General features: G+C 37.8%; 1 protein-coding gene across 3 annotated transcripts in view; it reads left to right on the top strand.

The window, feature by feature from the left end:
• The window catches only part of NDST4 (N-deacetylase and N-sulfotransferase 4), a 158,185-nt gene that overhangs the window by 87,593 nt on the left and 57,483 nt on the right, over positions 1–13,109 (top strand). For all 3 annotated transcript variants that reach the window (XM_042812441.1, XM_042812442.1, XM_042812439.1), the window contains exon 5: positions 10,518–10,605. In XM_042812441.1, the coding sequence (XP_042668375.1) occupies positions 10,518–10,605 (88 nt within the window). The remainder of the gene's footprint in view (positions 1–10,517; positions 10,606–13,109) is intronic.

The raw sequence follows: 13,109 nt of genomic DNA, 5'->3' as shown, positions 1-13,109 counted from the left end.
GAAGGATAATAAAGCAATTTTAAGCAGGAGGATTTTCAGGCCTGGAGGGGTTTTGAAGTCATTTTCAAAAACAAAATAGGCTTTATTTTGCTCTAGGTTTGAAACCTGTAGGACATGGCAGAGATAGCATGGCCTTCATGAACTCTGGTCAAGGAAATTAGTGTGACAAAAAGCAAAAACATTGCCTTTTCAATTCCCCTTCCATTTTACAGAAACTTCCAATTCCAGCCAACAAACAGAATCAAACATCGAAGTGATCTCCCTAGATAAAGCAAGACAGCATCATGAAGAAGCAAGAGGGTGAAAAAAGTTAAGCTCTGCTAGAGAAGTAGCAAACAGCCCAGAAGTATTATGAAGAACATTTAATTCTAGTGATTTTCAAAGTACTCTGTGCCCATGAAGATTTCGCAAACTGCATTTTTCAGAGTAACCAATAAAGGCACAGAAGTCTCCGCAGCCCTTCTAGGGAAAGCTTGTTGAGGGGAGTCTCCAAGTGAGACTGACTTTTGTTAAAGAGTGAAGAAAATCATTGTGTTGGCAGATTCATGTAAATCTACTACTTCATTGTAGGGACTCCAGTTCTAGCACAGTTACATTTTCTACATACTGCAGCCAGATGTGTAAACTGCAAACAACTGAAGATAAAAGAGGATCTATAAAACTAACATGTTGATTAACTACACAATGGGTTTTCCATAAAATAAAAGATCATTGGAAATAAATGCAAAGACTGTGAGATACACATATTTCACTTGTAATACTGTCAAGAAACTTGAGAAATATTTAAAGACACACCTTCCCCAATTTTAATGTATTACTTACTTTGTCTAAGAAATATTCCAGAGAAAAGTTACAACTTTGCTGAAAGTGATGTTCTAACTTAGAGTGCAAGAAAATATGACTTTTTCTACCCATTCAGGATCCATCTTTTTCTCCCCCAAGAACAACACAGTGAAATAGATGAGCAGGGCTGGACTGAAAAGGACAATGTCTGCTGCCTGTCTTATTGCTCCCACCTATCTCCAATGCTTCTGGGACTACCTCTGTGATTATGCAGTCCACAGGGATTCAGGGATCTGTAATTAGCAGAAATGCTGTGCCTGCCTGGCAGCAGCTCTCTGCTGAAGTTGATGCTCCCCAGTGTTCCATTGCCTTAGACTGGTTTCTGATTTTCAGAGAGAATGGCAATGGACCAACTTGCAAATGGAAAAGTATAAGAACCCACAGACACAGCTGGTATAGGTGCTAGTAGTAATGTGTAAGGACAGTAGAAGGGAGTGAATGATTTTAGATTTCACTCACTTCAGTAGAGGTTGTAGAGGAGAACAGCAACTAACAATAAGAAATACAATGATATTGAAAAGCTTTGCATGCGGAGAGTGTGATTTTATAACTATCTTGTCACAGACAAAAAGCATCAAAGAGACTCAAGTTTTAGAAGACTGTGATTTATACAAATGGAGGCACCCTCTTAGAAGCCACTGCTTATATCCACCATCACACAAACGCCCATTCTAAAAACTGAAGGACAGACCAAATTTGAAAACACCACCTCTGTTCCAAGCTCGAGTATGACTGAATGTGTGCTTAAAAAACAAGACAAAACCAAACCTTAATTCCACTAAAAAACAACTACATCGGCTAGGTTTTAAGCAGTAAATTCGAAGTACAAATTTTATTCAGGGTAGGTAGAAGTTCAGAATTTTGAGATAAAGGTCTGCAATGAGAATTTGAAAGAATTCGAGGTTACCAGAATAAATGATTTCCGATGGCAGTAAAGGAGCAAAAGCCCAATCAGATCAAACCTCAGTAAATCCAAATCCATAAACTAAAGAAGACCGATAAGGTGGCCTCCATTAGTCTAGCTCTTAAATAATTTAAAACTACTGAGTACACACCAAATAGTTTTTTGTTGCTGTATTTTTGCGCAAAGAAGCAATTCTCAATAATCAAGAAAAAAGTGAAAAAATATTCAACTGAAAGAAAGTGTAGTTATTAGTGTTACTCAGCCTTCACTGTATATTTGCATTGTTTGAAAGATGGGGAGACTGATTTTATTTTATTTTATTTTATTTTATTTTATTTTATTTTATTTTATTTTTAATTTATTTGCATGGCATTAGCCCTTCTTGAAGGAAAACTGTAAATCTCTGTGTTTTACTATTAGCCACATGCAGCTCAATGAGTGACATGGTACAGTCTGCTGCAGTACAGATTGCTGAATGTGAATATTTTAATTGCTACAGGCTGCATGCAACCCAATAGGAGGGACTTGCTCTGCAGCTGGACCAGTGCCAGGAGTCCACCTTGCCCCTATGGGCACAGGGAATGCCCACAGCTTGGCACAGGCTGGCTCTTCTCTTTCCATGATTTGTCAATGGACCAGTTTAATATTTCTAAAAAATCCTTCAGCATCAGTAGTGATCAATATTGAAGACCCTCAGTGATTTCCCAAACGTCCATACATCTTTTCTGCAGACAACATTGACACAAAACAGCAATCAGTTGAAATAGGTAGCTATTTCAACCATACATCTGCAGGTTACTCCTGTACCCAATGCCTTTGGTCTTCCCCAGTCAAGTCCTGCTGGAGAATTGGAAAGGATTGCATTCCCCTGCTTTTCATTAATGCTTTTTGTTTTGAAATTCACACTTCACCCCCATTAGACTGTTCCCTTGATCCCTCTTTGAGCTTTTTGTTGCTAGACCTTCTAAGTGACCAGACTATTGGCTGTGAATTCCCTTTCCTAGGGCAAGGAACTGAAGATACCTTGGCTATTTGCCTGTGTACACAGGTATGCATTTGGCCAAGGCTCTCTCAGTGTTTCTGTGTCACTGCCATGGCATCATCGCTCCAGGAACACCACACCAAAAGCTGCTTTCTGAATTCTCAAACAATGCTATTAGACAGTTGTGAGTAGCTGGTAAATTTGCTGCAATATCACCCCATTCATCTTATTCAGCTGAAAGCAGCTAAACCTTTACTGGAATGGATGCATTCCTCTGTGCTGAATTAAGTGCAATTAGACTTCTGACAGTCTTCTGACTTTAGGATGGGGTTGTGAAAGAATAGCAGAAACAGATCTGACAAGTTGGGCATTCCACTCACAAAGAAAAAAATAAATTCTTTTGTTTACAATAAACATATTACATATGAGTGCAAAACATGGCTTTTTTATTGCTTCAAAAAACCCGCATATCCTCCCAGACCTCACACTAAGACAGCTACTCATGGGAAATGCTGAACAGACTCAAGTAATAGCTCTATAATAAAAAAAATAGATTTGCAGACAGAGCTGGCTGTGTTCAGAGACCTTCCTATTAATTATTTATATAGAGCTACAGTTTAGCATAGTACTCCATAGAAATAAATCTGAAAAAAGGAAAGAAGTAAAGTCCTATCTCACAAAACTGTATTTGTGGCTGAAGTGTTGCTCATCTCCTTGGGTGTGGTGAGTGGTCTGCAGTCAGTACTTGGAATCATATTATTTGTATATTGCATTATGTGAAAAATGCCATAACAGAGAAAGAAAATCAGTGAGGTCAAGTGCTGCACATTGATCAGGCGTCTGGTTAACTTCTGTTCAAATCAGTTTTGGCATAAGGTAAATAGTGTAAGTGATTTTAAAATCTCATTAAAGATTTGACTGACTTTATCACCTAAACCGCTTTTAAGATCTAGCAAGTCAACAATGTTAACTCTGTATAATCTCTCCTCTGTAGTATTAATGAATTTTCTATGAAAGTTCTGTTATAAAAATGGGAAGTGGGCTGAAATCTTCACCACACAGAAATCAATGACAGCTTCACAGGGGTTACAAATTCACCACTCTGTTGTCCTTGTAGAAGGATAGGTGCAGCAGATGAGATTCTACTCCTCACAGTAGAATTTTACTGTTCTAAACAAAAGGTGAATCTGAGGAACCTAGAACCTAGAATCTTGGCCTTGCAAGTAAATCTGTTGGCGATGTTAGGCTGCTCATGATTTCTTTCAAATTCAGTTTTCCTCTGAGAAACTAGCTACTTCATTCTAGCCCTATAATGCTTACAGAGATTAGCTATCTTCCAGTGCTATGAAGATTGCTTTGGCTTTGAAAATTGCCAAGACTAAAAGAGGTGGTATCAGATTTTTTCTTAGCACAGATTTTGGAGAGGAAACGAGAACAGGAAGAGGCAATCAAACATAACATCCTGATGACATCTGCTTGCAGTGGAAAGAAACGCTGCTCTGCTATTTTTTCGTACACATTTACAGCTGGAAATCAGGAGCAGAACTACTATTTTGTTATCCTCCATCTTTCCACAGACCACCAGCAAATTTCTGCACCGAACAGCTGGTAAATGAACCTCAAGCTATATAGCTGCAAAAGCATTAAAGACAGATGTTCAGAACAAAATAAAAACACTTCTTGGTATTAATAGCAAGTATGTATAACAGGAGCTTTAAGAAACTATCTTGAAGTGAAAAATACAGGGCAAAGTTTCACTAAACCTTAAAATAATTCAGGCTGGAAGAGATTTCTGGAGGTAATCGAGTGTCAGCCCCTGCTCAAAGCAGAGATAATGTCAAAGTTAGATCACTTTGCACAGGGCCTTGCCCATGCCTTACTTTTTGCATCTCAAAGGACAGATTCCTTAGCCCTTCTGGCCAACGTGACCCAAATAAAAGTCCTCTTTGCTAAGCAGTGTATATAAACATCATATAAAGGAAGATATTCTCCAAAAGAATATCTACACTTACATATTTGCTTATATTTTTTATCTTCAGTACATATAAATAAATAATAATACATATATATGTAGCATATATACTTTTTTATGCCCACAAACACATTAAAGAGAGAAAAAACTGCAGCACTGGAACTTTAGGCTCTATTCCCAAATGAATTATGACTTTGAGTAATGGGAAGTTAGCCCATTTTTGACAAGATTCTTCGTCATATCTCAGAGATGGTGATGGGGCTACATAACCTTGGCCATAGGATGCCTGCAGAGGCACATCCTCCACATCAGAAATGCTTCCCAGTATGATTCAGCGGAAATAATATAACTCAAGATGACAGTAAGTTATAGACACATTGAAAAGCAAAAAATATCTACATTCCCCTCCTTCCCCTGATTTCCTTCCACACTGTACGAAAAACCGTGTCCTTTTTCATTCCTTCTCCACGTAATGCAACCATGTGGACAGGCTTTGTAGTAATCTGGGACCAGGTTTCAGTTTGGGCAGATCTAGTGAGTAAAATGCCTCACACACTGGGGACTCTGGACAACTCGATCACAGAGATCCCTGCCATAGAGATGGGAATCTCTAGTTACTAAGTTCTTGAGCTTTTGTTAGTTTAAAAAATTCACATTGCTTCAGGGAAGCATCTGCAAAAGTAAGGAATTTTGGTTTGTCTTTGCAGAATCAATGTTTAGAGCTGTTATAAGGCATTTTTGAAAATTTTAGGTTTTGTCCTAAACAATGTCTGTTTCACAAAACATTAGGATTTTCTTCCAAAAACAAATTTTAACCAGTTTTCACCAGTTGTTCACACAGACACCAGTCCTTTCACAAATGCTCTTCACATCTCTGACACCACTACCTATGACATGAGCAGCTTCTCACACAAGAGGTACATGAATCAATCTAATTCTAGGTTAGGCTGCCGTTAGGATGGTAACCAGGTATCAAATGCACAACAAAGAATACAGGCTACATGTTAATTCCTGTAATTAATCTTTTTTGTTTTTTCATTTAACTAAAATTTCCGCAATGTATTTTCAAAGAAGGGGTTCACTTATCCCTTTTACTTGCATATGCACACACATACACACCGAGTTGCATATACCTCTCTCACTACAAACAGCCCCCAGCACTGATCACATTTGCCTCCCTTTCCATGAGAAGAAACATAAGATTAATTTTGTTGACTCACTTCACCCAGTATCTGCCCTCTGCACCCTATAAATCACCACACATGCTAACAAGGACTCATACTCTAGTAGCAGTATTGATCCACAAGGACCTCTGAGTTAGAAAGAAAACCTCTTTAATTATTTGGCCAACTTTAAGTGGGTTTTTTTTGTGCTTCGTTTTGTTGTTGCTTTTGCTTTTTATTCTTTTCTTTTTCTGGATGGTGGGTGTTGGTTACCACATCTTGGAAATGCTAGCCACCATGTTTTAGTGTTGTTGCCATTTAGCTTAGTTAGATTTGGAGTTTCAGTCCCCTGAGAAATATCTTTTACCTCAATTTGGCCTACCCATGCTTGGCATCAAAATCAGAAAAAGTCATTCTTTTACTTTCTCTAAGGATTTGATAACCTCTTCACTTTTCTTAGCCAGAGGTATTTTGACCTTTAATTAAAAGGAAAATTTGTTGTCTTCCATTCAGAAGGCAGCAAATAATGAACTCATTAAAATGAGGTTAGTGTTCAGGCCTCGGAGCAATAAGAGCTGAAGTCTCATTAGCAGCTAACAATCCAGAACATAGCACATAAATAAACCTAATATGGCAGAGCAAAATGCCTTGGTGCATTAAATTTGAGCAGAATCAAATGTTTACAGTCAGTGATGTCTGGGGCATGAAGTTTTAATGTACTTAATAAAGGAAAGCAAATTGCTTCCTATTAGCCATGAAATGTTACTGAAGAAATTGCCCCAAAAAGTTTATTATGTAAATGAAGGCTAGAGTTATAATTAACAAGGACATAGCAGAAAAATATCACTTCTGCACAATAGATGCACCAATTATGAAGGAAAAAACCACAGCAACTTCAAATCTACAAAAATTTATTACATGGATTAATGTGGAATACTGCTGAATATAAATGTAGTATAAAGAAGAAACCATCCAACATCTTGTGGATGTCACGGAGAGAAGCTTCATTGACAAAATAAAGAATCAATTAACAAAATGAAACTTACAAGTTTTGAGATATTCCTGGCAATTGGTTTTTGTACTTGAAAGAACAACCCGGAATCACTAAAAAAAAAAAAAAAGCTATTTGCTTAGGCTGACACTGAGACATGCCAGCTTGTCCATGTGCAGATTTGCTCCATGGTTCTTTTCTTGGAAAACAATAATTATCTAGCGCGGTTTACTTAACTGTTCAACAAAAAAGGAATGGTGAGCAAACAGCTTACAAACAGCCTTCTACTTACAACTCTTTTAAGACTCAGTAATTGAAGGAAAATGAATAATCCTACTGAAGCTGAAGGAAAGACGTACATTGGCAGATAGCATTGAAATACTATGGGCAGTGGAAATATATTAAAAAAAAAAAAAAAAAAAAAAAAAAAAAAGGTTGTGGGTTGTGGGCAGTGCCTACAGTGCCTACCAGTCAAGCTTCCAAAGTTTCTCTTTCAGTGATAGCATCAAGTCCTGAGGTTATGATACAAAGTCAGTGGGAGTGGCAACAGGGATGGGGACAGATGAGGCTCCGGGGAGTGAGGTCTGCCAAGGAGAGGCAGGGAGAGCACAGCAGGACCTGAGCAGAGTGTGAATAGCTGTATTCACACCTGGTGGCAGATATGATTTCCAGCTGTTAAAATTCAATAGTCCTTCCTCATCCTGTGAAATCCTTCCATGAGTATAATTAGAATAAAATAAATGCCTTCCACCTCTTTTGAAGGCTGTGAGCCCCAGAGAAACTTCTAGCACCAGATGGCAGGGACATGGAACTCCTCCAGGCTGCAACACCCAGAGGCCCGTGGACAGCAACCCCGCTTGACAACAGCCTTCCTTGTTTCAGCACTAAAAGCAGGGGTTTAATCACTCACAAGATTGCAAATCATCAGCTCCTTTCTTGTCATGGTACTGTGCTACAGTCTGTACCCTGTACGATATAAAGGTCTTACTATTTACTCTGCAAAATTACTGGTGAGGGCAGTGTAGGTCATTAGAAATTTTGTTCAAATACATATTCTGTGAAAGTAGAGAAGGTAGACCCTAATCACCCAGGGAGATGTTTCGGAATCAGAAGATATTTCTCATCCTCTACAGAAAGTAAGCAGTGACAAAATGCATTAGGTTAACAGTATCCTCTTAGTATTAAAACAGAGTGAGGTCATGAAAATGAAATTTAGCACATATCATTTCAGTTAATATGCATATATGGAAATGGCAATAAAACCAAGTATTTGGGACCAAGACAAATCTAGTTTGAGTGACAGATTTGCCCTTTAGACAGAGAAAAATGCTTGACACACTGCAGGTTACAGGATTTACATCTTAATCCTCACTCTGAAATTTTAATGAGACCTTACTGGGATGTAAAGCTTCTGCCTATCTTCCAGTTCTGTGATCTTATTGAAACGTGAGTGTGAGGGAAATTAGAGAGAAAAAAAATTAAGTGATATAATGACAGTTCTTTTGCATACCTTCTTCCACTATATGCTAAGAAATAATTTCTCAAGGTGCTCTTCCCTCAAAGGAAAATTGAATTGATTTTTCTCAGCCCATCAGTCTTTCTCAACATATATAAAATACTCTACATAGCTTGGGAAGTTATATTCTAACATATAACAACTCAGATTCTCTGCTTATGACTTCAACAGAGTCAGTTTAGTGACTCTTTTTATCAACTGGGGATATTCCTCAATTTCCTAGAGATTAATAGCACTATTAGCTAAGGTTAAACGTGTTGGTGAATATTTACATAGTATGTAGATAGAGCCCCAAAATATGTGAAATTGTCACAGAACTTAAATGATCAATTTATTAAATGTCCGCCAGTATAAGCTGGAGACCAACATGTATCTCAATGCACAATGCTCAAGCACATGATTTACTGCAATGATTGCCATACTTATTTCCTTTAGCAACCCACTAGGTGACTGCAATGGCTGACAACCACTGTTTGTTTTAAGTCTTCTTTAACATTCAATCAATGTTTCTGTTGGAACAAAAGTAAAATGAAGATGCACTTTCTGACAACTTTTTATATTACACTCCGAAGCGGCCTGGCACCTAAACAATGCCTTTATTGTTAATGACTGTTAGCAAATGAAGCTTTAGAAAAGACTAGAGCTCCAGTGTCCATAGCCTCTAAATATATATTGTAGTTAACATGAGATCCATACCTTTAGAAAATTAATGTTCTACCAAAATAGCTGACAGCAGTTGACATCTCCTAACCCACGGCAACACAAAGGAGATATCAGTTTTGCTTGGCTCCCATCTGGATTAGGATTGCACAGGCCACTAATCTGCATTTCAGTTTCTTAAATCCATGATTCACCACTTATAACGGACTAATTGCATTTTGGGCACAAATAGTTCTTTCCTTTTTTCTAATTTATACCAGCGAGTTGAACAAAATAGTGATCCTGTCTTCCTATAATGTAAAGTGAACTTCCTAATGAACATACGAAATGTAATCTTTTGAAACTAAAGGAAACATTAGCTGGACTTTGGGCTGCGTGTAAACCATTGTGTTCACTTTGTCTTTGAACTTTACTAGAACATGAACATTTGATCAATAGAAATGTTATTAGTAGATGATGTGAAAAGTTCTAGAGAGCCACATAATGGAGACATGGAAAATTGATGAAAATAGAGTTTATAGCCCATTCAACAATGGCAAGACCAATAGGGAGATAAATGCACTATTCATCTCACATACGTAGCACATCCAGATTGTGAGCTGCTGATTCAAAGCAGAAATCTGCGCAGCAAGGACTATCTTTAGAAGCAGCGCAGAGTTGATGACCCAATAATAGAGGTGGACAGCTCATGCAGACAGAACCATTATCTTTTTCTGTGTTTGCTGGGAACGTGCACATGAAAAAAATGCATATTAGATGGAGAACCAGGACTACACCTATTCTGCAAGCAATATACTTGTCCTCTCTTTCATTTAGATTAGTCTTATCCTTTTCATGGAGAAGAGATAAAATAAAAATGAATTTGATTTTGGTTGAGAAAAATGGATGTTACTTCCACCATAGATCAAAATTTGACTTTCACAAATAATCCTGAATTAGGTAATTAAACACAGTCAAACGTGTATCTGCAGGTAAGTAAACCCTAATGCCTCCACATCTGGATGGTAAGCAATATTTCTAACTTTGAAGTTTAAGCACATTTTATCAAGCCTCATTAATAACGCCAAATGTGAGTTGCTTAGTGATGTAGTGTACACTGATTCAATGACTGGATTCAAGTCCTGCAAGATCACTGCAAATAATATATAGTATCAAAATACTATATATTAATATAGTATTTTTTATAGTATAGTATTAATATATTAATATATTAATACACTTAATAAGTCTGTCATGTACTTCAGCACTTAGAATCTACTACTAGCATTGCTAGATCATCAAACTGACGGAGCAAATTAGGCTAACTGTAATAGTTTAAAAAGGAAAAAAAGGGGGAAAAAAAAGAATAACCTCAAAATAAAATGTGAAATATTAAACAGGATCTTCTTTATTATATCTCCTCAGCTGGACATGATTTTTTTAAATGAGGAATTCAAAAATTAATGCTCACTTTTCTAAATGCATGTTAATTTCTTATTTATTTCAGGCTTTACTAGAGACTCAAAATGTACTGCGCACTCAGGTTGCAAATTTTACCTTCAACCTTGGATTTTCAGGAAAATTTTACCACACAGGTAAGAAAGAACTTCATATTCTCAGGTAGCTACAGATAAATAGGTGACAGGATTTTAAGCCCAGCTTTAGACATGCTTTTTTTAAATTAAAGCGCTTACTCGGTAGAGGAGTGGAAAATATATGCTCCACCATTTTAGATCCAGGGTCTCATTCTCTGTCCACTGGTGCAAGAATTGTCTATGGATAAAGTTATTAGGAATACATAGATGTCATTGGTGCTTTTCTGAAAGATGTATGATAGTAAACATTAGGTTGTAAAAGGAGAAAAGGAGCTGCCAAGATCTCTGTAATTCTGCACAGTGCAAGAGAACAGAGAAGAAATACTAAAGATTTACCAGTATGACAGATATGAAGAAACATACAAGACCAAATAAAAAAAAAAGGTCTCATAACCTCTAAAGAGGCAGATGTATTTAAATGGGACACATAAGATTTTGTTATGACTAGAAGTTATTTAAGTGTCTGAAAACTGGGAGGGATGATGAAGGTAGAATCATACAGTTCAGAAGTACATTCTTTTTCCAAGAAAAGAGAAAACAAGATGAAAATAAATTTAATTGAAATCCTGTTACCTCTGTGCTGCATGCAGGAACAAGTTGTATACCCACACCATGCTTCCATGGAAGATTAGGTGCTTTTACATTTCCTTCTTTTTATGACTCCTCTCTCTCTTTTGGTTCACTTCCCTGCTGCACAATGTTCCCTTCCCACCTTTTTCTCCCTCCCTTCCCCTTCATCTTCTTCTCCCTAACATAAAAAGACATATTTAGAGACACACTGCAACAGAGACATATACTGTCCTTCTTGTACTGCACCTTTCTCATCTTTCAAGACTCCAGAATGCCAATACATTCAGCCACATCTAACGCTTCCTGCCTGAGTGGCACTATGTAGGCTGGGAATCACTCAGAGGAGATGTGAAGGCATTGCAGCAGCAAAATGATGAGAGAACTTTAGAAGCAAGGAATGACACAGTCCTAGCTGCAACAGGTCATGAGGTAGCTGCGTAGTACAGCAGGAAGATGAAGATTCTCTGTCACAGTGTAAGTGCAGCAGTACTCTCCCTTTCATTGCCAGCATGTGAACATGATGCTAGCCAGCTCATCTACCTCTTATGTCTCTATTTCGTCATCAATTAGAAGAGTAAAAAGGACCCTGGGAGATAAGGGGATGAAAAATCATTTGAAAGATAAGTAGAGAGAAGGAAACCAAAATTATTCTTGTTACTGTTGTTCTCAGGCACCACTGAAAGTCCAAGCTGTTTTCCCCTTGTGCGGACACATAATGCTAGGCAACTGCTGCCCAGGAAACCTTAGAGACTAAAGAAATAAGCAGCAGAGTCTGAGAAAAATGAGATGTAGAGAGAGATGGAATTACTTGCCCGGAGTCATATAACAAGCCACTGGCAGATCTGTGATTAGGAAAGAACTTTGGAGACAAACCTTCAGTATTCTGCTCACTTCAGCTTGACCTGCCTGTATAGTTAGCTCTTCTGGAGATTAATTGGACATACACTTAATACAGCAAAATAAACAAAATAGCCCAAGGCTCTGAGCAGCTCTGAAGCAGGATGGTGCTCCATTGCAGTGAAGCTGGTATCAGGCATTTCGGTATCCACCACACAGAAAGAAAATTCAAGGAGGAGAAGAGGTAGAAAAGAAGATTACTTATTAGAAATATTATAAGATGAAGGCAGTGACTGGCAGAAAACATGAAGCTTTCCTACAAAATCCCACTTAACCTGCCAAAGCACTTTTTCTGACAATCCCAATTGTCTCCGTATGCTGTTACTATTTCTTAGTGAAGCCAGTTCCTACTAACCGACAGGTTTCATTGCCCAGCTGGTATAACACAGACCAATTTCTGATTCACTGCTGCTGCCACAGTGAGAGAATACAGGAGTATGTGCATGTTTGCTTGTCCTCCTAGGGATCCCAAGGCATACAAAAATAGCACTAAACTACTTAATGAGCTGAAGCATGCCATTGCCTCCATTAAGGGACGTGCTGCTGTCTATACTCAGTGAAGTATTCAAGTTTTTAAGTGCGCACTTCATTTACAGGTCAGTGGTGGCATTTGTCATATCAGTTTAGAGGAAAGATTCTAAAGTATTCTCTATGCAATATACACTTTACTGACTCATAATAAATAAAACATGGAAAAGTATTCTTTAATTACTGTAAATGTGGCTTGTTTACCCCCAGAAGCTTTTAGTATCAGATATTCAACATGTTTTATTAGTGCACCAAGATTGTTGTACCTTATTGACTTCTTTAATTTGTGATTTTGCTTGCCTTTCCAGAACTAGGATCAGTTTAAATCTACAGGAGGGAGATGATCTTGGGAATGTGTTGGCATATTAAACAGTTAAGCATTTTCATTGAAAGATGCTGCTGACTTCTGTATGACAAATACTGATCCTATCTGGCTTGCCTGCATACCAGTACAACAACTGACATATCTTAACGCCATCATTATTCCCTCCTGTAGCACAGGTATATAC

The sequence above is a fragment of the Centrocercus urophasianus genome, unplaced genomic scaffold (genome assembly GCF_019232065.1).
Source record: "Centrocercus urophasianus isolate 14NV4802_14NV808 unplaced genomic scaffold, USGS_Curo_1.0 seq_13, whole genome shotgun sequence".
Classification (NCBI taxonomy): Eukaryota; Metazoa; Chordata; class Aves; order Galliformes; family Phasianidae; genus Centrocercus; species Centrocercus urophasianus.
The sequence above is the reverse complement of the archived record's forward strand: the minus strand, read 5'-3'. Positions and strand labels throughout refer to the sequence as shown.